The sequence below is a fragment of the Seriola aureovittata genome, chromosome 20, assembly GCF_021018895.1.
Source record: "Seriola aureovittata isolate HTS-2021-v1 ecotype China chromosome 20, ASM2101889v1, whole genome shotgun sequence".
Taxonomy (NCBI): domain Eukaryota; kingdom Metazoa; phylum Chordata; class Actinopteri; order Carangiformes; family Carangidae; genus Seriola; species Seriola aureovittata.
In genome coordinates this window covers 3544658-3572280 of record NC_079383.1, presented here as the reverse complement: position 1 = coordinate 3572280, position 27623 = coordinate 3544658, and the positions used below count along the sequence as shown (strand labels likewise).

Below are 27623 nucleotides of genomic sequence, written 5' to 3'. Positions count from 1 at the left end.
CCTTTCAGCAAGCTATACACACACACACACACACACACTAACACATACACACTCCTGCTGAGTTTATTAAAAGTCAGTGTGTTATCACTGATCTGTCTGACAACAGCTGTACACCAGTGCGCACACACACACACACACACACACACACATACATACATACACACATACACACATGCAGTCAGCTCTAACACAACCATCAGCACATCTCACAGTCATGTTGTTGGGAGACAAGAGGAGCTGGTCCCCGGGACAGAACTGTCTTTCTTTCCTCTTCCTCTCGGCTACAGAGCACATCTCCACAGTGGAACAGGAAGGTCGGTTAGCGGGGTCACGCTCTGCCCAGTGGAATTCCCCCTGAACTGCAGGGAGTTTGCAAGGGCAAAACACATCTCTGTTTGACCCAGTTCAGACACCGTAGTGTCAGAGACACAAAGAGCAAGTTCCTCTTCTACCCACGCTGTGACAGCTCTAGCAGAGTCATGTCGTTACAACTACAACAACAGTAATGTGACTGGTGAAATCAGCACTGACCTAAAGCAGAGCTAGATTGACTGGATGTCCCTGGTGAAATTCTGCCCATGTGCCCTTTAGCAAAACACTGAATCCCAATGTATGTGGTCTTCCCGGAGGAAGACAATCTTCCAGGAACTCCCCCAAGAAGCGTTATGTAATATAACTCATTAAAAAACTGGGGTCACACGCACAGGTCACCAGGAAATATTAGATTTACAGTACCAGAAAGGCTGCTCTGATAGATAGTTATCATAATCAGAGATGTAGGTTTTGCCCTCAGGACAGAGACGTTATCAGATCGGGGTCTTAAGTGTTTCTACTTGGGAGTACTTGACATGAAAAAGAAAGGAGGCTCTATCCCAGAAAACATCTGGCTTGTTCCCTGTTAAATGACTTCACATTATGGCTGACATCACATGGGATAGTCCCGAGAGTCCGGTCCAATGATTGCAGTGTGCTTGGGTAATCGAGGTCCCACCCTCGCACACAAGAAACACTGGTCTGTCTCCATCCTGCAGCCTCAGGGGGTAGCAACCAACATCTGACCAGAGCAGGAAAGAACATGACTAAGCTGAATGAAGGACAGGACAGCTGTATGTAACTTACATACCCTCAGAAAGCAACAGCATTGATTGGCTGTCAGTTGCATGAGGCTCACTGTTTCAACATACTGCACATCAGAGTCTGGTTGACTTATTTGTCCATTTCCACACTCAAAAGCTACAATTCATTTTTCTCTTGTTTACAATGCTGGAATGCACTAAGTGTGGTGATATAACAGAGTACATAAGAGCCCCACAGCAGCACTGTTTGACTCACTGTAGGCCCATTACCATAGATGGCAGAGGGGAGTGAGAGATCTGTGCCTATCGATTGCCCCAGCTCGACTGTCGATACTCCCCTTCAAATTCTGACACAGCCAACTAATGGTCTCCGGGGTCAGTGGCAACCAGACACACGCCCACGCACCATCCCAGCACCTCTGGGTGTAATGGACAAAAGAGGGCCCATCGATACATCAATACACGACGACCTGCATTTACCTGCTGCCTCAGCCATTTCACCAATCAGCAGCATGTTGAGAGGGCGCATTAACAATGGTGCTGCTCACTGTGATGACTGTGATTTGTAATCTGTCCGCCCCTGCAACGTTGACGTATTAGTTATAGCAAGTGAAGTCGTGGTATTGAGCTAGAAAAAGCAGCGCAGTGGATGACTCTGACCCCCTTACACACAGTGTAGGTGAGGTCCTGCAACATACTGTATATACACACGGACGCAGTGTTTCTCGCCTGGTTTAGCAAGACAGATTTTGGTAACTGTCCATCCGACACGCCGTCTGTGGTCCAACCTCATGGTCATTTAACAGCAGGGTAATGGGGTGAACGGTACTGGTTGACTGCTCTTCAGCTCTGGTTGCCCCGGAGGCTGGTGTTGTGGGGAGAGGGGGCTAACCCTTCCTGATCACACGGGGAAAGGCCACTTTGCCCGGGGAGAAAGGAAAGGACGTTGGAGGGGGGGGGCTGAGGTGACAAAAGAGCTTTTGTAGATGTAAGTTTACGGCATTAACCCCTTTCTCCTCCCTGCTTCACATGAATAACAAGAAACCACTGTGACAACTGCCTCAGGGTGGTGTGTTCGATTATGCATTTTTTTTTGTGTGTGTGTGTGTGTGTGTGTGTGTGTGTGTGTGTGTGTCAGGGGTTGTGCAGGACATTTGGCCTCAGGAGTCTTGTGACAGAGCTGACATTCTGAAGAAATGAGAAAGCGGTCAGCTGTTGTCAAAATGCCACAAAGAGGAGGATTTTCTACAAAAAGGAAGAGCTCTCGCTGCACTTTTGCATGTTAGTGTCAGAATTAGTGAAGCCACAGTAGGTTGTCAACATGGATCTCGGCCGCGGCGTCATTGAGGTGTGCTGACCTGCTGATTGCTATAAACGGGAAACTGGCAACTGTTGTAAAATTAGATGTAACCAAAAAACAAGAAGGCACTTCTGGGTTATTTCTGCACTTCCACCTGTCTGCGTATGTGCATACAAGTGTGTACAAATGTGTGTGTGTGTGTGTGTGTGTGTGTGTGTGTGCGCTGCCTGTTGCCCTGCGGCCTGTCCCCTCTATGGGACATCTGTCAGGCAGAGCCACTGTGTCAACACCTAACCTTAACTGAGGCGCAGGCAACCACAGAACACACACACACACACACACACACCAATATAAACGTCATCCGTTGCCGTCACTCTTTTTATTTATGTCTTTATTTATGTTCTTTCCTCCCGTCATATCCTCGTTTTCTCTTATCTTCATTTTATTATTATTCACTTGATTTTTCCTCTTTCAACAGCCACCCTCGTTTCAACCTTTTACGTCTCCTTTTCCCAGCCGTCGTCTCTCCTCTGTGCTCTCTGCGTCTCCCTCTCTCTCAGTCTCTCTGACAGTTTGTGACACTCCCTCCCTGGGGCAGCCATCAGTTCAGATGAGCATCGTATGTGACAGGCCAGCTTTGTCTTTTTAAGCCATTAGCAGTTCCTCTCCTCCCACCTTTCCGTCGCCCCCCTCCATTTACCTTTTCCTCAGTCTTTTTGTGTTTGTGTGCGCACATCTCTTGCTGCTGACTGGCAAACTCTGTATTAATCTACATAACAAACACGACTGGAGTGAAGAATTGATGAGTGTAAATACGTGACAGCGCTGATGACAGTTATGTTCAGTCTCCTTAATGAACTGACGCTGGATTTACTGATGCCAGTGATAAGTCTGTGCAGTAAGGTATACCTACAGGTAAGCAAGATTTAATGAGATTTTCCAGTTGGAGGATTGTTTGGCAGTGTACTTTCCCTCCCTCTTCATGGGCCAGTGTAATTCTCCCTGCTCTGTACTCCCCCACAGTAAACTGTCAAGCCTAATACAGGCAGGAATGTCCAGTCACCTGCTCCTAAAATGCAACAGCCCTGTGCTACACTAACCTAATATAGACCTGCACGACACAAGCAGGTTGGATAACACCGTTATTGCTCATTGCATATATTTAAACACACACCTCAGTATGTCCCAGCTCAGCTGTTAGTCCACAGTGTTACAGTGTGGAAACTAAAATCATGCTACACAGTTATATGATATGATTATATTATGTTTAAATTTGATATAATCATATGATTTAAAAAAAAAAAAAAATATGTCAAGAAAACAAAACTTGATGGATTATTTGTTAGTTGTAACTATGTTTGTTGGATAGAATGGATAATATGATCTCTAAATTTAATTTGAAATGAATGCATGATCCGGCACAGCAAAAACAGGCTAACAGGCATAAAGAAAGACTGGTAGCATTTCAAGTGTGTTAGCAATAACTTCAAAGCCCTTAGCTGTCTGACCCATGTGTGTCCGTAGCAGCTTTTATACAGAGATCCTGATATATTGCTGTTAAGAAGACAACTCATTTGCTTGTTTACACTGAACCAAACAGCGCTAGTATAATGCTGGTATTTAGATAGCTTGCCTGCTTTAAAAAAAAAAAAAAGAGGCATCCTGTCCCGTACAGACACCATATTCTGTCTTCATACCTTTTATACCAGTATAACAGCAAGGCAGAATAAAGGTGCTACATTCCCGCCTTGAACGGGCTGGGTAAAAGGGGATCAAGCTGTGAAATTGTATTCTATTGTCTAACAACACATAGAGCAGACTCAACAGTTTGGCCTGCCTCTTGTTGATGATAAATGATTATCACACCTCTGGATTCATTCGCCTGTTGCCTGCTGTACACTTTTAATACACAAGTGGATGATTTTCTCATGGGCTCAAACCGTATCTGCTGACCCCGTTGTGCTGCTGTCGTTAGCGTTGAAGTGGCTGGATAAAAAGGAAACAAGCTATGTAATGAAGTTTGATTCTACTGATGTAACTGACTACATTTAAACGGGCTGAATACCTCTAGGCGGTTGCTCTAATAATATCGTCAAAGAGCCTCCACTCAAAATGTCAGGCCTAGACACAAACTGGCAAAATCAAAGCGAGGAAGACCATTATACTACTGTGCAGCCCTCAGAAGTCATCAGTCTGTAACTACAGGCTGGATGGAGTCTGACAGCAGAGGTGGCAGGGACATTTCATTTGTTCTGCGACACTCCAATGAGACTTGACGGAGACTAATGTAACATTAGGCAGGTTTGTGTTTGGTTGCCTCCCTGGTGTTACAGAGGTGCTGAAGCCGCTAACGGAAGGGAAACAACTGTTTACCCAGGTGTGTGCCGATGCTTTCCTGTGCCGCCTAAATATTTGTGTTGCTGTTTTGGTGTGGTGATTTCCAATACAGTCATCAGTGAATAATATCAAACCAAATACACGTTACACGTCAAGTAACATAGTTTGTTATGACTTTACAGGCCTGATAACTGAGACAAGGGAAAAAACAGTGACAGATCAACTGTAAAAAAGAAAAGAGAAAAAAAAGTATAAAAATGGAGCAGGGGGGTAAAAGAGAGAGCAGGAGGAAGGTTGTTGCCAGAAGCGTGCCTGCAGGTTTTCTGGGCTTACTAGAATCAACAGCAGATGTTTCCTCTCCTCACCTCTCTGTTTTTTTCTCCCCCCGCTCACCCACCTCACCTTCTGTTTCGCTGCTCTCTCAGTCACCTGCCTACATCGTACAAAGCCCAGGCTAGTTTTCTGGGTGGGCATTCTTTCACCAGAGACCTGCTGAGTGTTTGAGAACTGGAGCAGGCCTGTTCACTGATGGAGAGGGAGAGATGGTGCAGAGATACTGTAAGTGGGTAGCGTGTGTTGGTAGGAGCTGTAAAGAGTAGCATGAGTTCTTCAGGACCTTTTTCTTTTAGGTGAAAGTGTTACTCATCTGATAGTTGATGGATATGCAGCCAAGGTCATGTGACCACCCATAACAATTGAGAACCTTCCACATGCCAAGCATGCCTTTTAACGGCACACACACACACACACACACACACACACACACACACACACACACACACACACACACACACACACACACACACACACACACTCTTCATTCTCACTTAGGTGTACCAGAGTTATTACCTTGGATGGTTCTGTCTCACCTCCAACATAAACATGGGTTGGGAGACTAGTGTAAACTTGGTGGCCAGGGCATTGCTGTGGATCGTGTGTATGTGTGTGTGTGTGTGTGTGTGTGTGTGTGTGTGTGTGTGTGTGTGGTGTGATCACACCCTCCGGTCCCTACCAGCCCACCTGGCCTTATTTAGAAGAGCTGAGAGGAGCCAGAGGCAGCAACTCTCCGAGGACGCCCGGTGTAGCAGAATGTGTGTGGCTCATCACCGTGCTCATTAACCCCCGGAGAGAAATACTGTGGCCTGCCACTACGTTTCGTCCCCGGAAGAGTCTGTGACCAGAAATACAGTCTATTGTCTTGGTGTCATTTCGGTACAGCAGCACTATTAGGACTAACCCAGAGTAATAAAAGCATTTGGCCTAATAAGAAACACATTTAATAGACAAGGTTTTGTAATTTTCTTTTTTGAATAGCTTTCCACAATCTCCAGGGTGCAGTTAAGTCTTTTTTTTGCTTTTACTAACACACATTAACACCCACTGACTTCCTTTACACTTGGAAGTGTCATCATGCAGATTAAGAGAACAATAGCCACCATTAGCATTAGTGTTATCATGGAAAGTGCTCATCAGATGGGAGATGAGTGACCCAAGGAGGTCTATTAGTGCACGTGCTAAAACCTTGATCAGCATCATTAGGAAGACAAGAGCCCATTGTCTTCTAGCTCACCTCTGATGAGCTGTGCTCCACAGGTTGTTGTCGTGCTTTGTCTTTGATGGAATAATCTTACCTAACTGTCTGTCTTGTATTTTCCAAGTTGAATTTGCTGACTTTACAGCTCTAGTAGTTGTGGTACATGTAAATACACAACTGCACCAAAAGGGACTAATTTTCACGAGTGCCAACTGCTATTTTTACCTCCATGTCCATGTTGTGCGTCTGCTTTTTTGCTCTCCCAGACAAATTTAGAACAATGAGTAAGAGGCATTTGATGTTGTTTCAGGAGTTCTTAGAGCTGAATGTTGTGCTGTGTATCTATGGAGAACGACACAGATACACAGCAGTGCAGGATATGACTGGTCCTAGATGTGACTGGCCTGCTCTGGTATGGTTGGCAGACACTTCACTTGGCTTAACTGGGACCCCTAGTGCCCTCAACAGCTAACTGAGCATGTGAAGGGATACTGTTATGTGTTCACAGTTATATCTATTAGCTGCTTTAACCAACCAGCTTGTCTGACCTGAATGGGTTAGAAAGTTAGAAGCAGCCTGCGAACAAGCTAACGATGAAAAATCCCCAATTCTTTTGTTGTGTTATCGGCACTCGAGTTGACCTTCCTGGCTCTGTGGGAGGAAGGCTGTTGTTTTAACAAAACCAGCGGCGTTTACCTCAGAGCTGAATGAGGCGCCTCACCTTGAGACGGCATACTTGAGGTTTTGAATGGCATGGCTTTGTTTTACTTTGGTTCAAGCTGGGGTTTTTTGTAGTGGTTGGCTTCCCTGAGAAAATGGCATTGCAGAGCCGCAAGGGCAGACTCTGTGACGACAGGGTCTGTGCTCTTTGAGGATGCCTGTGGTAGTTTCACCGCTGCCTGCCTGGCCCCGAGCTCCAAATGAGATAAGTGGTGTACCTCAGTGAGGGAGCCTGCACCGAGGCTAAATATAGAGACACAAGAGAGGTAGAAGGGCAGACAAAAGAGTTGCCTCTGCTCATGATGAGTCAATCTGTCTAATCACAAGCAGAATAGCAGCAGACCTCAGAAGACGTGTCAGTCAGAAATTAGTAGCAGGGAGAGAACATATCCTTTGATCTGCCTCTTTAAGAGCCAAACTCAGAGAAAAGTGTTTTGGTTGGACATTCCAGACATACCACCTACGTGTTCTGGTATGGGGCTGTCGGCCTGCACCTAAGACGTATAGGTTTCGGGTTCCTTACAGATGTTCTTATAGCTAATGAATCAAGATAAAAGCCCATTTCAGACGGTAATGTGTTTGTTCACAGGCTATATATGTTTCTCTGTGTCCCCATCCAAAGCGCAGTTATTAAGCCAGTCACTCACACCTTGAGGGCCTCCAAGCACAGAGATAGCTCACTCCCACAGAGGTTGAGATACTGCCTTTCCCGTCTGGCATGCCTCAGTGTATGAAAACACAAACCACGCGATCTAGTGTTGTACCAGAACACGGCAACAGTGACTTTAAGTTCCTGAAATAGTCATTAATCACGCCAGGATCAAATAGCACAAGCCTTAAATATGTGTCGGGGAGTTTACAAAATTACAGGAGAGAATCTAGAAGAAGGAAACTGTGTTCAGATCCGTGACGACACGTCTGCCGAGGGGATCCTCTCCAACAGGATAACGCTGGGCCTGTTTTGGGAGTGACCCACCCAGTCACCCATTGCTTTGCTAGTAATTGATACAGCATGGCAGGTGTCATAACAACACATCCCCGTCCACAGCAAGCATGTGCAAGTGTGGCTGACACGGACTGTCTGTGTCTGGCACTGCCCTTCAATAGACCCCTGGGAACTTTGTTAGGGGGACATGTGACGGTGAGGGTGGAGATATTCAAGCAGCTTTGGCTTCAGTTGTTTACTAGGGTATCACTGAAGGGGACCCCAGCCGCTGCCAACTGCAGCTTGTATGTGTAGCATGATGCAAAGATGCGTAGGTGATGAGATCGGCTCACACATCGGCTTGTTTGCAAACATCAGTAATTCTGTCAGTAATAGAAAACGGACCAGGATGCTTTAGGTCTTCATGGGTAAATGTCTTATTTATCATGTGACATGGATAGCTACATTTAAGACATAATAAGTTGAGGCTACTGAGCTCACAACACAAGCTCAATGGCTTCAGATTCACTGCATGTTTCTGTGTGTGAACATGTGATCTGTGGTCAGGGGTTACACACTTAAACCCACAGCCGAGGCTACAGCGTATTATTTTCTCAGGTGTTGAGCAACCTACAACCTATGTAAGAAAGCAAACTTTGAGAAGTAAGCAATTCACTTCCTCCACCTACCATTGCTTTCTCTCTCAGATGCGTAGGAGTCATCCTCCTGTTGTGTGCTAGCATGCTAGCGCTAATGAGGCCAGCTGTCCAAACGCTCAGCCGGTCAGCCAGAAGGGACCGCAGCCTTTGTTGATGCTAGGTGTTACATCTACACACACTTTTGTTTCAACACCGCCAACCATTTGGCACAGGAAGAGCATCTCCGTTCACTCCCCACACCACCCTCCATGCTTTACTCTTCCTCTCACCCTCTTTGCTGTACTTCGCAGCTCTCGCTTATATTATCGCGCTCACCGTTGCCACCTCCCGTCTGAACCCACCAGCACATTGATTTTTCTCTCCACAGCTTTATAGTCGATCATTTTCTCTTGACACTGCTGGTGGAGAGTGTTGCCTTTGTAATCGCTGACCTCAGCTCCACACCTGAGTGGCTGTGGCCCTAAACCGCCTCTCAGACTTGTCCTAAAGTACCGTCTGTTTCAGAATGAAGTGCACCCTGTTTGGGCTGCGGAACAGACAATACATCACCTGGCACAGTTGCTCCGACAGAAAGGAGCAGCAGGAACAGGGAGACAAGAGAGAGGGGAGAGAGGAACAAGTACAGAGGAGTTCTCACAGTGTGATGTAAATCTAATTAATTATCAGTTTATTTGTTCGAGGTCCCAGCTTTGTGGCTAAGAACATTACATAGACTATTGCATGCAGAGTAATCCAGGTACAAAGGATGTTGAAAACTACAATGTGGTGGCAATCTCGTCATTGTTAAGAAAAAATATTGTTAAGTGAGAAATGATGTGAGGAGAGGAAAGAGGTTGCGAATGAAATAGCTCTCCTGATGAACCCCGATAGGATTTCGCAGCTGCAGCACAGCGGCATTGACCCTGTGAACGACTCGCCAAATAACAGTGCTTCTCCCTCCTCCTCCACTACCTTTCATCCCTCCGCCCCCACACCTCCCTCCTCCCGCCTCCCCCTCAGCCTGAACCTTTGCACGTCTACGGAGTCTGTGTGAATACCAACCGGTTGTAATGACCTGCACAATGCAAGAGACAAAGGGAGAGACCTCACCAAAACAATTCTCATTGATTGAAACAGAGGATCGTGATTCTCCCAGATCCGCCTCCTCCCCAACAAAAAACATTAGCAGCCACTTCAGAAAGAGGTGGGCGAGTGGGGTTGGGGTGAGGAGAAGAGAGAGAGAGAGAGAGAAAATGTTCAGGTGCTTTGTACTGGCAGTGCATATTCAGCGAGTGAATGCAGGTGGTGTGTTTATGTGCGAGTGCTGTGTGTTGTGTGTGTGATGTGAGATGAAGTAGCCGGAGAGGTAGTTTCAGTGCTGCAGCCCGGGCCCTCTGCTGACTGGGCTGCTCTCACTGGAGAATTGATTTGGCCTCCGAGAGGATCTGTAGCTCTCTCAGTGGAACAGAGGGATGGAGGAGGGAGGGAGGGAGATGGAAGAAGAGTGGGTGGAAGTAACACAGGTGGAATTGAGAGATGGAGGAACAGGGTGGAAATGAGAAGAAGACGCAGGAACACACACACACACACACATCTGAAGAAGACAGTCGGTCAGGAAAATTTACTCCCTGTAATAACCCTCTCTGTAGGTTGGCTGTCTCTGTGTCTCCTGGCTCCTTCAGCCCATAACACAAACGACCAGGTCACACCGACTCCCACACAACACACACACCACTTCAGCCGTCTAATGATCTCACACGCTGGTACTGTCTGCGTCTGCAAGTGTCTAAGTGGGAATTTTCTGTTTCTCCGCAACACGGAGCCCGATGTTCCAAAGCTTGTTTTCACTGCAGATTCAGATCCTTCTCCAGGTTTCGTTTGATTTCTTTTATATACATTGAAGCATCAAAACAGCCAGTTGCATTACTCTTAACAGCCCTCATTCACTGTGTTGTTAGTGCCCCAGCAGTCTTATTCTCTCCTGCTTTAACAACCCACTCTCCCCATGGGGATCATTTAAGTTTCATCTAATCTACTGAAGTTGGGCCATGATGTATTTAATTGGCGTTTCCAGCTAACAGCCCTCTCCTCCTTCCAACCATTCCCTTTAATAGTTTTGACATTTATATTTAACCTCCCCGACTCATGGCCTTTCACATTCAGCACTCATAATCAAGAAGCACATACAGCACACCTCCTATTATCTTTATTAAGGATAAAAATACTGAATGTGTGTAGCCTCTCCACTCTCCTCTTAAGACTAATTAAAGAGTTGACACAATCAGACTAGTCATTCTAACCTCTGCCCCCCTCCATCGTGTCCCCTCATGCAGTGACGAACTACAATAATGTGGTGGAGGCCGGCTCAGACTCAGATGACGAGGACAAGCTGCACATTGTGGAGGAGGAAGGCAGCCTGGCAGACGGGGCTGACTGCGACAGCACCCTGCCAGACGACGAGCCCCCCAGGGAACACTGCTGGGACCCAGGTGAGACCAAAAGCACACGCACGTCTACAGTGAATCATGCGAATACACCATGCACCATCTTCCTACCCACTGTTTCCGCCATGTTCTGAAACGTTACCCACTTTCCTGCACAGTGTGAAAGTTCAGCACGAGTTCACATTCAACCATGTTTTCTGCTTTGAAATCTTTCTTTCCAAGAATGAGAGATAAATTTAAGAACTTAATTCTTTTATTGAGAGTTGAGAGGGAAACATAAGGTCTGTCATGCCACTGACACATTTTACACTTTTACACAACAAACGACAGGTGTTTTCACTCACTGTCAGTCATTAGCGCCTTTTAACATGATACATACTCCTTACTGCTCAGAATATGAGCAATAGTTACAAATTAATCCAGCACATAAAAGCAAATATGTCATGCAGCCTCTTTATGTTTTATGACATCAATTGTGTGACTGTTGCTGTCTCATTCTGGCCTCAGCTGACGTGATACAGGCTAAGTTAAGAAATGTCTCGTTGACATCTGTACACAGTTAAGTACCAGGCTTTGTCTCATTGTGAGGCACAGAGCGTAAGGAAGCAGGTACTGCACGCAGTGGATATCCAACTAAGGCAGGAAGTGCGATATTAAACAAAGACAATGCCAACAGAGGGAGAGACCTTCAAGTACAGAAAATAGCCTTGTGACCAAAGAGCCAGCGGAGAGCTTTATGGCACTGGTGGGCATTAGAGGGGCCACAGTGAACTTCTTTTTACCTCAAACCCTGTGGAAGTGACATCAGAGGCAGCTCACATCCACAGGAAGGGCTGACATCACATACACACACACATACACACACACACACACACACCCCTCCAAAACAACAATTGCAGGTGCTGAAAGATGTTGGTGTTTCAAGCTGGGCCCAAGGCTTCCACGCTGTGCTGCTCACCCCATACTGCATGTGCATATAAATCTGAGTCAGTGCACTTGTGACGCTGTTAGTTTCGGGTCTTTGCCAAGTACAGTATGTGCTGTGACAAGCCCATATGTAATTAGACACTTTGACGTGATATTCAACCGCAACAATATTTATTCTAGGGTGTTGCTTCTTGCAGATTTCGGCTGAATTTTTCATAGGTGAGAGATGTGTGAGACTGAGGGGGAGCTATGATGTAGCAAAAGGTCAAGTTAGCCCATGCGTGAATGTCCAGCGACCCATCGGTGTAACTTAGGGAGGGATTTTTAGAAATTCCTCTCCAGTGAGTTTACCTCAGTCAGTTTCAGTTGCACGGTTTCGGCTGCTCTTGCACACGTACACACAAACTGCAGACCTGTGCACAGCGTAGCCACCTATTCCCCAGACTATGCTGTCATTTTCATCACCGCTCTCCAGCTGTACCTCTGCGCATAAAGGGAAAGTTGGAGGAAGAATAATGTCATTGGTTTTGGCCAGAGCCTGTGAACATTAAACACTTCAAAAGCATAAGTTACACTGTAACAGCTCAGCGAGCTGGCTGTGCTCCACAGTTATGCCTGATCAGGCATATTTTCTTTTGCCTTCACTCATGTGCACACACACACACACACACACACACACACACACACACACACACACACACACACACACACACACACACTTCTCTTTCGCACTCTCTCCAGCCCTCATCTCATACATCAAGCAACATCTTTGCTGTCACTCTGGGTTGGACTGATGAAACACAGTGAAAGCCACAGTCCTTTATACAAACACACTTCTCTCGTCTCTCATCCCTTCATCCCTTCATCCCTCTCTCTGTTGGTTTCACTAAGTCTCTGGCGCAGCCTTGAAAAATGACCACCACCCACTAATCTTCTCCTTAGCGTAGGCCAGTTTGCTTCAAATTAGAGCCTTGACACCCCTTCTCCTGAGACTGCTACGCTCCAAAACCAAATAGTGGTTTTTCAGCACTTTGCCATCTCTCCTTTCCTCCACTGCTTTTCTTTTTTTTTTACACTCCCATTCTCCCTCACCGTGTCTCTTGTTCTGAATCATTCCTCTTGATTATATGGTATCACGGGCCCCCTGCTAGCTGTCATTACTCATTCACTCCTAAATGATTATATAGTAGTGGAGCAGCCCAGAGTTGGTGCAGTAAACTGCAGCCTGGTCTCCTCTGAGAACAGGCTGACAAACTCCAGGGAGGAACAGGCAGAGGGAGAGTTGACCTGGGAGGGCTTCTACTTTGTATTTGATGAGTTGTAGAGCATGATTACATCTCAGAGAATGGGCAGGGTGGAGTTGGAGAGCTTTGAGATTGTGAGTCTGCAGTGGCACTCGCTGACAGCCAAAGACTGGGATTAACTGCATGGAAATAAAGAATAATGCTGCACGAAGATGAGCAGGTTCTATGTTGAGTGTGTTTGATGAGCACTCTAATGCTGCACTGCATTATTCCTGCTAGCAGTGAAGCTGCAAGGCTTTCAGGCACAATGACACTCAATATTTCCCCACTGTTGGCCTGACATGCTATGATGATGTTTGATTGGTCTCAAATCCATTTGGATCATCTGTGCAGCAGGGACTTGGTGGACACACAGGAACACCTACATTCCTGCGTGCTATATGTCATGACGTGATGTTAAAACTGAGCCACCCCTCGGCACAGGAAAGGAAGGATCTCCAGAGAGCTGGGAAGACAGTCCAGAGGAGACACACTGCACAAATGTTTGATAGCACCAAGCCAAGGATAAGCAAATCATCCTCTATTTGGAAATAACACATCTATTTTCTGACTTAACCTCCACCTGATGGGAGATTGAGGTTAACATCTCAACTAATTGTTGTGAAACATTTGTGCTGTTTCTGCAAATCCTCATAGATGATATGTCTTTCCCATCCAAGATAGAATCTATGACTGGGTCTGGACGCACGACCACAGGAAACAGTTGGGGCAAAGGTCAGCGGGGCCAGGAAATGCATCATGGGATAGCGTTGTATCGTGTTGCAGAGATGTGGGCAGAGAACGATGAGAGAGGAGTGTGGGAAAGAGAAAAGGAGAGAGTGGGTGGTCTGGTGATTTTTGTTCTAAGACATACTGTAGTTAGGTTACTCTACTTTTTTAGATCAGAGCTGCAACAGAACGTCCTGCTCCAACCTCACAGGGATCTGAGTTCTGGGGCTGATTTCCACTTGTGCAGTGGTGCATTCACATCCCTGCGTCAGCACATAAATGGTCTGTGTGATGTTTCATGTCAGGGGAGCAGCCTGATAACGCGGAGCCACCTCAGAGAGGCTGTGAACCCTTCTGGCCTTGCTCTGTACTTAACAAAGGACAGGAAAGACAAATACACACACACACACAAACACACACACACACACACACACACACACACACACAAGCAGAGAAGACAACAGCTTGTCATACCTTTGCACCACAGACCCCCAGCTGGGTCTCTACTTCACACACATGCTCAACATTTAGTAGCCTGGAGGTGTGAATGTGTGTTTGGATGCAGCCGTTGAGCAGCTAAACACTGTCAGATCAGCACTTTCCCACATGCCATACATATTTTACAATGTCCTGTCAGCCAACTTAATTGTGAAATATAAAGCAATTCATTTAAAGGGATAGTTTGAAAATGAAGCTACAGCCAGCTGCTGGTTAGCTTAGCTTAGCTTAGCTTAGCTTAGCTTAGCTTAGCGTAAGGACAGGAAACAAGGGCCAGAGAGCCAGGCTAGCGGTTTCCACTGGTTTCCAATTCATGCTAAGCTTAGCTAACTGAACACTATCTTAACCCAAATTATGGACCAAATACATTTTTTTTTGTGTGTGTATGACGAAAGTTATGATATTGTATTTGTTTTGCACCTTGTTTTCAGTTTTAAGCATCTCATATACTCATTATGTTTTGTTTGTTTATTGTATTATGTTGTTTTTTTTTCTACTCCACACGCCACCAGTTCAGTCAGCCAGTTAAATGGCTTGTTTTGCCCGCTCTCAGTAGTCCAGCACAGTGACGTTTTTTTTTTCATATCCCGATGCAAAACCAGTATGGCGTCTGATGCCAACAGGTGAGCAGCAGAGAGAAGTTCATCCTCTATCCATGTGCCTACCTCTAGCTTTCTTTCACTGCTTTGGCCTTACTGTGTGTTCAGAGTTAGAATAACCAGGGTTAATGGGATTGTATGCATGAAAACCTTCGTAGGGTTTGATCTCTATTTAGACACTTTAGTCAAAACTGGTCCAAACTAATACAAGAATCATATTTAATGCTCAGATATGAGAGTGGTATTGATTTTTTCACCCAACTCTTTTAAAAAAAATAAAAGAAAATGAGCATATATCATAAAATGTGGCAAACATGTCTAGGGGTTGTTATTTATGCTGTTGAGGTCATGGGAGAAAAGCTGTGTGATACATCGGGGTTAGCAGCCCTTAATGTGTTCCTGACCCTCCACTGTGGGATGAGAATTCCTCAATCTGACTTTCTCAGCACCTGCTGTTGGCTCCTGCTTTACACACACGCACGCACGCACGCACACACACACGCGCACACACACACACACACACACACACACACACACACACACACACACACACACACACACATTCAGCAGCAGACATCCTCTTTCTCTGTATCATCTCTCACGGGTTTGTTTCAGGGAGGGAGGTTTCTTCGAATGGTCTTTAATAACCATAGCAACAAATGACTGTGCTCATATTGTTTCACTGCTTTGTTAAGGTGCACCAGAGGAAGCCAGAGCAGGGCTGTGTGTAAGAGTACTGGTATTCACTGTGCGTCTGTGAGTCATGAAGTGCTACACCTGTTCCCATCTCCGAGGAGAACACAGCTGGCGCCGTCTTTCAACGTGCACAATTCACAAAACACAATTCTCAAATCTCAACTAAACAGGGGGAGCGTTTAAATCAATCCATAGAACATCTGCCTTGTAAACATCACCACAGTATTCACAGTAGCCTAACTTTGCTCTTAGCTGATAGCACACTCTTGTAATTATTCTCTGTAATGACACGCATAGGCACACTAACATATCCATAGAGGAATAATGCTCGGTTTAATCGCAGACACACTATACTTGCTTCTGGCTCCAATTCAGGAAGCGCTGGGCGAGCAGAGAAAGAGGGAAGGAAGCTTTAGTGCATCCTAAACTCCATCCTCAGGTTACACTTCCTCTAAAAGCCGCTGCTCAGTAATTAGTGCTCGTTACACTAGCTAGCCAGGTTCATGTGATGTGGAGGAGGAACACACTCAGCTCCCACATGCAGGATCTCATTCACTTGGATATTAAGCACAGTCTGAAGGCCAAGCCTCTCCAGAGAGCAGAGCACCGTGCATGCGTGCATGTGTGCGTGCATGCATGTGTGCGTGTGTGTGATGTCTATCCGCCGCAGTACATCAGGACAAGATTCATCACCTAATTATCATTCTCTGTCTCAACAAGTACCTTACCTAACAACATTGTGAATAGAGGCTTGCCATTCAGTTCTTACAAAGAGCTCGATGCTCATACAGTAGCCTGTGGCCTTTGATGCTAATTAGTTTTCTCGTCCTATTATGAACAACAGCACTCAGGATGTTTGTTTTTTTTCCCGTCGGCACTGCATGCCTCATTCCATGCTGGTGAACATGTCATGATCAAGGATCCCGTTCACCTATAGAGACACTGAATGTGACATTATTGGAATATCACATTTCATATACAAAGGTTGAGGTGTCATGTGTATAACCTACAACGATAGAAAGGTATGTAAGTCTTGAAATAACTGACCAATAGTACCTTCTTGCAGGCATGACTCTAATCAGTGTGTGTGTGTGTGTGTGTGTGTGTGTTTTTTTTTTTTAACCCACCACAGCGAAGGAGGATGGTGTGTCAGATGGTGAGGATGATGTGAGCACAGACGCCTTGGTGGAGGAGATGCTCCAGCAAGGAGACACAGCGGTCATCTACCCAGAAGCCCCCGAGGACGAGCCGCAGCGACAGGGCACCCCCGATGCCAGTGTCCACGATGAGAACGGTAAAGGACATCAAGAAACAGTTATCACAGCCCATTCGTCTCATACGTCAACCAAGAAAAGAAAATCAGAAATACTGTTATTTGCTCTTTTGCTTTAAATGTGATTCATATCTTTGTTACTGTTGCACACAAGCAGCAGCAGCAGATGTAGTGCCCTTAAATCACACTCACACTAAAATAAACACCAGTATTTCCACCTGCAAGCTCACAGTCAATGAGCTGTTGCACCTACCCAGTAATTACTCGCCCCCTGGGGTTGGTTCTACCTGCTCCCCGTCTCACCTCAGGTGTTAACTCCACCCCATTAACGCCACTCTCAAACATCATTACACACGCCGCGATTTGTTAAGTGCAGCACACTGGGCTCTTTATGGCTCCCGGGCTTTTGCCTTTCACCTGCTACCACAGAGGGGGGAAAAAAGAGAGGGGGGTTAGGGGAGGGGAGGGGGAGGGAGAGAAACGGCAACACCTGAGTAAATTTGTCACGTCTGTGCAAGCTCTGACTCACAGCTACCTGGGCGATAATGTGTGTCCATTCCCATCCCGAGGCCCTCACCTGTCCCACAGGGAAACTTAATACATCACCTGTTAACAAAGTAATGCTTTACCTGTGTGGGAGCCAGGCAACTGAGACCCTGCTGCTCACCAGCTTGGATCCAGGCAGGTGGCAGTTGTTTACCAAGCTCACTTTTCCTAACATGCGTAGGTGTGTTTGAAACACTTCTGACACACAATAGGCAATCAGACGATGGAATCTCAGGTGTGAACGCTGTAATCGCCAGCTTTGTGTCTGCAAGAAGTATAAAACCAAAAATAAAATGCAGTCCTGTTTTTGCAAAGCAGTGTAATATTTTACAAAGACAGGAAGGCGTTACCACAGATCAGTCACCAGCTTTTATCCATCTTACCTGGGTGCTGTTTACCTGTGGGGGAGGACCTTTCAGTGATTGGTGAAATAGCAGAGGGGTGTTACTGCAGCAGGTCATGTGGAACATCAAAGAGCCTGGCCCCTCCCTGTTGACCATGTGTTTTCAGCCCAGTCCTCTCCATTGTCATTACAATCTCTCCTTTTGTGTGTGTGTGTTTTTTTTTTTTTTCATTCAGGAACTCCTGACTCGTTCTCTCAGCTGCTCACCTGCCCGTACTGCGCTCGTGGCTACAAGCGTTACAGCTCTCTGAAGGAACACATCAAGTACCGGCACGAGAAGACCGAAGAGAGCTTCAGCTGCCCCGAGTGCAGCTACAGCTTCGCGTACCGTGCTCAACTGGAGAGGCACATGACAGTCCACAAGGCCGGACGAGATCAGGTAAACACTGGACTGGATACTGACAAAACACATTCACTGGTTTAACTGAAAACTGATCAGATTTCTTTTGCTCTCAATGCTTTAAGTTGTTAGTGAAAATACAGTTTTGTTTTTTTTTATTGGATTTAAATTCTTCATGCAGCTGGATGATTTGTGAAAACCTCTTTTAAGATGGTTCTACTTCTCTGGTAATAATAAAGTCAACACATGAACATAAATATTTTAAAAGACTGACACCAACTAGTGGTTTAATGTGTTGTTATTTATATGGATCAGTCTGCGCAGAAGATTTTCATTTTCAAATACTGGATCACTTGTGATTTGTCTCAGCAGCGCACCACTTGTGTTGTAGTTATCTCATGACAAAGTGATTCTACATGATTCAACCCCTGAAGCTGAGTCCTGCTTCTTTTCAGCTCTCTTCCAAACATGATAAATAAACATGAACTTTTGCCTCCGATTGATTAATGACATTGTGACATGAATTAGTATCAGTTCAAAGGTTGTGTTTTCATTGTGTATCTCGCTGAGTGACCCCTCTCCCCTCGACTCACAGAGACACATCACACAGTCGGGCGGCAATCGTAAATTCAAGTGCACTGAATGTGGCAAAGCATTTAAATACAAGCACCATCTAAAGGAGCACCTACGCATCCACAGCGGTGAGTGGACAACCCCTGTCACCATGGCAACGCTCTGTTTATACAGTATATGGGTGTGTGCATGTACTACAGCGGGCCTAGTGTACACATCTGCCATGATTCTCTTTTGGCCGCAGATGGTTCAGTTTCCATTGAACTAATATTTATGTTTTATTTATATTTTAGCCAATTCCCTGTATTTAGATCCCCTTCACTGTGTTTCAGTCCATTGTGTGCTATTCCTTAATGTGCTATAATTGTGTTTCTTTTTGCATTATGGGACAGCAATTAGAGAAGGGCAGTTCCCAGTGGTGCCATTTCATCAGCGTTTAAGCATCATTGAAATGCATTAGAGCTCTTTCCTGCCGTAGTGCTCATAGCCTAGCTTGCTCATTTAGCTTCATTCACTAATGGAAATCTGTTTCTCTCTCTCCCCCCACCCACCTCTTTATTTCTCTCTCTCATACATATTGTGGTTTTATTCAGGAGAGAAACCCTATGAGTGCTCCAACTGCAAGAAGCGGTTCTCCCACTCAGGTTCATACAGCTCCCACATCAGCAGTAAGAAGTGCATCAGCGTCATCTCAGTTAACGGCAGACCGCGGCTGGGGAACACCAAAACCCAGACCCAGGGTCCATCACCAGTGCTGCCCACACCGCCCTCAGTCCTCCGCACACAGATTAGAGAGAAGCTGGAACACAGCAAGCCCCTGCAGGAGCAGCTGCCTCTGAACCAGATCAAGACTGAGCCCATGGACTACGAGTACAAGCCGACGGTGATAACATCCCCAGCTGTGACTGCCATGAACGGTGGGGTTTTCAACGGCGGTGCAGCAGCTCCTCTGCAGGGCACAGTGCAGGCCGTGGTCCTGCCCACTGTGGGGCTGGTGTCGCCCATCAGCATCAACCTGGCGGACCTGCAGAACGCTCTCAAAGTGGCGGTGGACGGGAATGTCATCCGTCAGGTGCTGGAAAACAATGCCAAAGGCCAGGGGCAGGTGAACTCGGGGTTAACCACTGGAATGCTCCACCCCCCACAGCAGCAGCTCATCTCAGCCATCAGTCTGCCTATTGTGGGTCAGGATGGAAATGCAAAAATCATTATAAACTACAGTTTGGACCAGGGCCAGCTCACAGCCCAAAACCTGAAGAAAGAGCCTGAGCCAGTCTCACCAGCTCACACCACCACTGACATCTTCAAGTCCCAGAAACTCCCAGAAGATCTTACAATCAAAGGCAGCAGGTCCAATGAGACTAAACAGAAAGAGGAAAAGACCACTAAAACTTGTCTCCTGTGTGATAACTGTCCCGGTGGGCTGGAAACACTCCACGCCCTCAAGCACTGCAAGAAGGATGGTCTCAGGCTGAACGGAGCAGGCCTGGATAAGTCTGAGTCTGCTGTCGCTGCGCTGCTGTCAGAGGGAGGACTCTGCAACCAGCCCAAGAACCTCTTGTCCCTGCTCAAGGCCTACTTTGCCTTAAATGCAGAGCCCACCAAGGACGAGCTGGCAAAGATCTCTGACTCAGTCAGCCTGCCTATCCATGTGGTTAAGAAGTGGTTTGACAAAATGCAGGAGGGTCAGATATCACTGGGTGCTCCAACACCCCCCTCAGAAGAAGAGGACACCTGTGAAGCTAACAGTGTGGTGTCTCTGGTCCCAGGGAAGGACACATCCACTATGAGCCCCTCTGTGACCCAGGACAGCCCCACAGAGGCCACCCCAGCAGAGATCAACGGTGCTCACAGCTCGCCGGCCTCCCCCTCGCCACTAAACCTGACAGCTGGAGGTCCGGTACCAGCCCAACCCCCCCAGAGCACCGAGGGACCCCTTGACCTGTCGCTGCCAAAGCCCCCCAGAGAGGAAGCGGAGAGAGTGGTGGGCAAAGCCAGCGTTTACCCCTCCCCTTCCTCTCGCTCTACCAATCAGGATCAACCCCTAAACTTAACTTGCACAAAGAAAGAGGCATCGCCACTCTCAGCCATGGGCGCAGGCCCGGTCGCACTGTACGCCAGCCAGCCAAGTGCCAAACCCCTCGACATTGTGACCACAATGCAATGCCTAAGGGCTCTAGCCACCAACAACAAACAGACTATCCTGATCCCCCAGCTGGCTTACACCTATACCACTACAGCAAACAGCCCCGCGGGGACGGAGATGCACGAAACCATCCACCTCAACGGAGTGAAGGTGAGCAGCCATTCATGTCCCGGTGCAGCAACAGCTGATCTGGCCAAGAGCTGGATGAGAAGATTGATACCACTCTCACATATTCTAAATACAAAGCTACTGTCAACCACTTAGCTCAACTTAGCACAAAGATTTGAAACAGGTGGGGAACAGGTGAACAGGCTCTGTCCAAAAGTAACGAAATCCACCTACCAGCACCTGTAAAACTCTAAAACCAACACATGGATTAATGTGTGGTTATGTAACAAAATATCACATGTTAAATCAGTGCTAGTAGGCAGATGTTGTTATCTTTGTACAGAAGCAGGTTAACTGCTTCATTGTCTTATCCAGTATCCATTTTGAGAAGCAAGTGGACTGGAATCAAGTTGGCTTTTCTCCTTTCACAGTGATCAGTCAAACTCTTCAGTCCAGATCATTACTTCTCATTGTTCAAAACCACTAGAACATGATGAATAGTCTGAAAGCATCCAAAACCTAATCAATAAGTCATATATAGAAATGTCAGAATCCAGCTCTTTGTAAAAATGATAGCCCTTAATAGTTCTTCATTGTACAGACACCTAATGCGCCCCTAATGATGGATGTAGATCTCACTGGGTGTGTGAGTGATCTTCCTGGGCTGTCGCCCAGATGACATGAGGCTGCACTTTACTGCAGAGCCCCTATTGATCCGCTGGAATCTGTTTAAACGCTACACCTCTGCCTGCCTCATTGATTTATTGTTGTTGTATTATACTTTCGTGTTAAGTGGATTGGCATAGACCTGCCTTGTAAAAAAGAGCCTTGTGTATATATATCCGCTCCTTAATAATGCCTCACATCCTCTTTCACTGCATCAGTGGATGAGTTGTTCTAGCACAGGGGCAGGAGAAAGCTGCAGGTATACTCATAAGTGAACAGTATGTTTATGTTTCAGGCAAAGGAAAGATGGTAAAGTGTCCAGAGAGTATGAGTAGGGAATGACACAGCATCATTTCCTGCAAAGCACATACACTGTTCTGTTTTTGACTCATTCATTGTCTTTTTGCCATAAAACAAGCAGAAAAACCTGGGCTTGAATTCCTACCAGTGTGTTAATATGATTTCTCATATTCTCCAGGAGGAGAAACCAGACACGGGCTCAGAGGGTGTGTCCGCTGTGGAGGAGCAGAATGACTCAGACTCAGGCCCTCCGAGGAAGAAGATGAAGAAGACGGACAGTGGCATGTACGCCTGTGACCTGTGCGATAAGATCTTCCAGAAGAGCAGCTCGCTGCTGAGACACAAATACGAACACACAGGTATAAACTCACACTCTTTGTTTCCCGACACACAGACACAGCCAACGGTCACAGATGGACCTTGGATAAAAAAAAGAAAAATAAAAAAAAACAACATAGAGCCGGAACTTGTCTCACCATTGCTCGCTTTTGAGTCCTGGGAAAGATGAGTCAGAGTGCGAGCTACAGTGTAAAGAGGGGTGGACACCTCCATTCCAGCAGGTATTACTCAACATGCACAGAAGAGGTCTGAGAATTTCTTTCCGCCAACTCCCCACCTCTGCACTGCCAGCTTCTCATGTGAAGCACCAAATGTTGCAAGAGGCGAGCTCTGGTAGTGATTTTGCTCTGAGAGGATGACTCCGTGGCCAAGCTCAGGTCACTGCTCTCAGAGGCGTTTCAGCTTTTTCTTTCTTTATTACTCTGATACCTGGCGTCCAAACACTGTTCTCAGCTCCAGATGACCTCATCCTAGGTGAAACTAGCTGCTCTCTGCCTGGGCGAAGTTTCCTTGAAGGTTTTTAAGCACAATCGTTGTGATTTTGTTGTGTTGTTTGGAAATGTTTTCCTTGGATACATTGGTCAAAGATATGGGTAAAGGCTCTCTCAAGCTTTGGCACCTTTCATGCGACAGTGTGGGTGTTTTCCTCCCATGTCTTTGCTTTTCACTCATCAGAATTTTTCATTTTCCTTAAATATGTAGACTTATATATTCCTTTTGTCTTCCTCTGCAGGGAAGCGACCTCACGAGTGCGGCATCTGCAGCAAGGCCTTCAAACACAAACACCACCTGATCGAACACATGCGGCTCCACTCGGGGGAGAAACCATACCAGTGCGACAAGTGCGGCAAACGCTTCTCCCACTCGGGCTCTTACTCCCAGCACATGAACCACCGCTACTCCTACTGCAAGAAGGAGACGCAGAACCAAGGAGGAGGCCGGGAGAGCCCCGAGGTGGATGGCGAGGTCCAGGCTGAGTTGGAGGCCCTGAGCCAGGCACAGGCGCAGATCCTGGTCCCCTCCCAGCTGGATCTGGATGAGCGAGGAAGCAGCACAAGAGAGGATGAGGAGAGCGAGGAAGAGGAGGAGGAGGAGGAGGAGGGGGAAGGCATGGTGGACATGGACGAAATCCAGGTAGTGCAGATAGGCGACGAAGGAGGGGATGAGGAGGAGGAGGAGGAGCACGGGGACAGGAACGAGGAGGAGATGGAGAGAGTAACAGTGGAAGAGGGAGGAGAGGAGGAGACAACAGAGGTGGAGATGAAACTGGAGGAGGAGGAGGAGACTGACACGAGGCAGGAGGAGGAGCTTGAGAGTGTTCAAGAAGAGGAGGAAGTCAAAATTGAGGAAGAGGGGGTGATGGATACAGAGGGAGGGGTGACGGAAGAGGGGAAAACAGGGGAGGTCACAGAGGAGAGCGGGGGCGAAACAAACAGGAACACAGTTTCTGAAGACGAGAAGCAGACGCCGCAGGAGGAAGGAGATACTGACTAAAAGAGGAACCAGACTCCTCCATGAGACACAATCAGAGTCCTCCTCTCCCTGAGCAGAGGAAGAAAGCAGGAGATGATGTCTGGTCGCTCTGACAGCTCGTTTCAGTTCACTACTGTGTAGAAATCCAGGTGTGCCTGAAAAAATACTAGTGACTTTTCCACAGGAGAACGATTTCTCACTGTTAGAAAAATCCATTTGTAAAGAAAAAGATGAAGACGAACATGAATTTTAACAAAGGAAATGCATTATACAGACTTTGGAAGCTAGAGCCGACATGTTTTAGATAATGTTTTATTACTAAAACACCTTGGGTCATTTCTTTTTATCAGTGTTACTAATTTTATCACTCATATTTTAACCTTTGAAAGCTGTACAGTTGGGAGATATTTCTATACCTTTTTATTGCCAATGAACAAAAAAGTCAGTATTTTATTAAGTTGGAAGGAAAATAAGAAAAATCCTGTGCACTACAAGTGGCTTGGTTTACCTTGGATTAAGCAGTTGAGTTGTGTTGTCTACCCTTCAGTATTACCGCACTAGATATCGCCATCACGCTAGCAGATGTTAGCATTACTTTTACTTTTTTTCTTTTTTTGGTGTTGTTTTGATTGGATTGTGAGCCTTAAGAAGAAAAACAGTGGAGGGTGGATGGGTCTTTTCAGTTGTTTAGTTCCTTTTAGACTTTTAGACACATTGATGTCAAAGTATCTTTTACAGGAATAGTTTGACATTTTGTGAAATACGCTTATTTGCTTTCTTTGCGAGTTAAATGAGAAGATCAGTACCAATCCAGAGTGACCATGTTTTCAAACCAACAAACCAGGGCTGTTAAGTGTACCGCATGTATTTCAGAGCTTAGCACACCTGGACGCCATGAATGCAGCATTTCCGTTGTCGGGTACCTTACTAAGGCAGGAGTAAGCCTCCTGGAGCTTTTTAGACAGCTGACTATTATGACAGCTAACTGTTAGCATACTGGTTCTGTCAGGAAGAGCCGCCAGCATCATGGACTATGACACTTGCCTATGACTTATAGATTAGCAACAGCCTTGACAACGACACATTGATTGACTGACACACATACAGACCAATCAGTGTTGAATTCATACACACGGTGCATTGTTTATGTTTTTATATTGGATAATAATGAGTGGAACAGAACATGATAAACATCTGTATGGGCTGAAAATACGTAGGGTTTTTTTTTTTTACAACCCTACAGCTTGAAACTGGGACAATCCCAGACAAACCAGGACGTCTGGTCACTGTATACCTGTCACACACCTGTACAGTAGATACATGACTACAGCCAGTAGATGCTAAGCTTAGCATGAAGACCAGAACACAGGTAGATGTGTTTTTTCCTGCCTATCTACTGCTGCACACTCCAGTCCAGTAGCTGGTGGTAAAACAGCTGTAAGCTGATTTACCAGCTGTAAGCTGATTTACCAAATGGCAATAAAACCCAAAGAAGAAGAAGCTAGCTAAAGTTCACAAGTAAAAATGTTGTAGCTTCTGTTTAAAACAATTAAACCAAACTGTAATGGTTGGGGTTTTAAGGGGGTTATTCTTGGACAGAGCCAGGCTAGCCGTTTCCCCCTGGTTTTAGTATTTATTTATTTACTGTGCAAATATGAGAGTGGGATCTATCTTCTCATCTGAGTCTTAACACGAAAGCAAATAAGTGAATTTTCAAAAAATGTCAAACTATTGCTTTAAATGTTCAGAGTGAGCAGAAAGGTGATGTAGAAAACTGTCTGACCCCCCTATACCCCCCCAACCCCCCCTCTCCGAGCCTTATGCAAAAAAATCAAACTAAAACAAGACAAACATGCATATCAAAAGTGCCACAGAATATTGCTGTTGAAGCTTAGCAGCTATGATCAGGTATTGCCGGGTCCCAGATCAACCAATAAGCCGGAATACTGTTGACTTTGGCTCACCACACCTGAGAGAGCAGAAATCTGCCTGACGTATATCCATGTACCGTAGACTTTAGATGACTCGCTTTTATTTCTACTCTGAGCGACTAAAACAGTTACAATGCACATGTTTCAAACAGATGATGATGATGATGATGATGATGATGATGATGAAGTATGATCTCTAATTGTTAACTGTGTCCTGCCTTTTTCGAAGCTCATTCAGTGCACTTGTTTTAACACACCATGAAACGCTCAGACGTCTCTTCAGGTAACAAAACGTAGGCAAATACGAATCCCAGGAGTTTAATTCAACAAACTTTTTACCTGTCAGTATTATTTTTGTGTCTTTTGTTTGTTGTTATGTTCTGTTTCAGTGTGTGTGCTGTACGTTTTCAGCAATGGCAGTATTATCCCCACCCCCAACGAGATGGGTATGTCTGTTTAGTCATAGAGAACTTTTATATTTATGTGTCTTATTTTTTTATATTTCTTTATGGTTATTTATTACACTATGTAGTGTACAATACTGTAGTTTGTATTAATACGATAATATATTTTAGTATGGAAAAAAAAAGATTCGAAGGCAAATAACTACACGCCTGGAAAACGAGACTCCGGCATACTGAAGTATGTTTTTCAAACAGACAAAATTATGTTTTTCCTCGGGAAAAAAAGAAGAAGAAACTCGCACCCTGCAAGCCTGAAAATTGGAACCTGTGACCTCTCTGCATCCATTCTCATGTTAGTTTAGTTTTCTTTCCCCTCTCTAATATAAAGCTACTGAACTCTTGAAAACTAATTGTATGTCTAATAGCATGAGTGTGTGCTGTTGTATTGAAGGATGATGCTTAACCACACAAACTGTCCTTTTTTTGCCAAGCCAAAATAATATTGACGTATGTTCTTATGTTTTTATTTGTGCCAATTTGTTACTTTATATGTCAGTGTCAAGACCACCCCCACTTTTATATGCCCCCCCCTTTTAACACCCTCATCTTTTTTTTTTTATAGTGATTGTTTTTGTTTTTGTTTTTTGTTCATTTTTTTATGACTCCCCATCTCACAATAAATACATCAATTACAAGCTGCCTGGTGATGATATTGTCATTGAGAGTAAGTTTTGAAATCACACAATATTAAGCTGTTACTTGCACTGCAATATTCAACTAAATATTCCAATTTAAAAATCTCACAAGGGACCAGTTCAATAAAAACAAAACCAAACAACATGTTGAGAAGTTGGTTTTAATATTTAACCTGAATGTCCTGTTTTTTTTTTACCAGCTAAAAATACATAGACCTTCTTCGGATTATTTAATCAAACTGATACCTCACTTCTTCACGTCTTAAGAGAGTTGCTCATAAACATGTCAATGTGTAGAAGTCTTCTACAGAAAATATCAGATTACTTCTGTTTCACAGAGACCAGCTGTAAAACCTGATTAAATACTGTGGATGTTGCTGTGAGTGTGTTAGCAGTGATTTATATGCAGCACTACACCCCCCAAATCCCAAATTAGTCTGTTTCTGTAGGTTTATCACAGTTTGTTCATTAGAGCGTAACAGTTTGTCAGAGCTCAATAACTGACTAAATATAAGCAATGTCACTGTTATAACATACTGTAGATGTCTTTGCATAAGTCTCACAGTATATTCACTGACCACTTTGTTATGTACAGTCTAATGCAATCCAATACAACTGTTGTATAATGCTCTTTATGGTTTCACAAAGATATTTCATGCTGGTCTGTCATGTTGGTCCAGTCTTAATTTGCTCATAAATTCGTCTAATGACAAATTTTAA

General features: G+C 45.4%; 1 protein-coding gene across 1 annotated transcript in view; it reads left to right on the top strand.

Annotated features, from left to right (window-relative positions):
* zeb1b (zinc finger E-box binding homeobox 1b) overlaps positions 1–27280 on the top strand; it is a 49364-nt gene extending 22084 nt beyond the window's left edge. The window contains exons 2-8 of the mRNA XM_056364324.1: positions 10864–11019; positions 16839–17000; positions 18105–18307; positions 18864–18969; positions 19435–21137; positions 22240–22420; positions 23134–27280. Coding sequence (XP_056220299.1) covers positions 10864–11019; positions 16839–17000; positions 18105–18307; positions 18864–18969; positions 19435–21137; positions 22240–22420; positions 23134–23894 — 3272 coding nt within the window. The 3' untranslated portion in view covers positions 23895–27280. The remainder of the gene's footprint in view (positions 1–10863; positions 11020–16838; positions 17001–18104; positions 18308–18863; positions 18970–19434; positions 21138–22239; positions 22421–23133) is intronic.
* Positions 27281–27623: the final 343 nt, after the last annotated feature.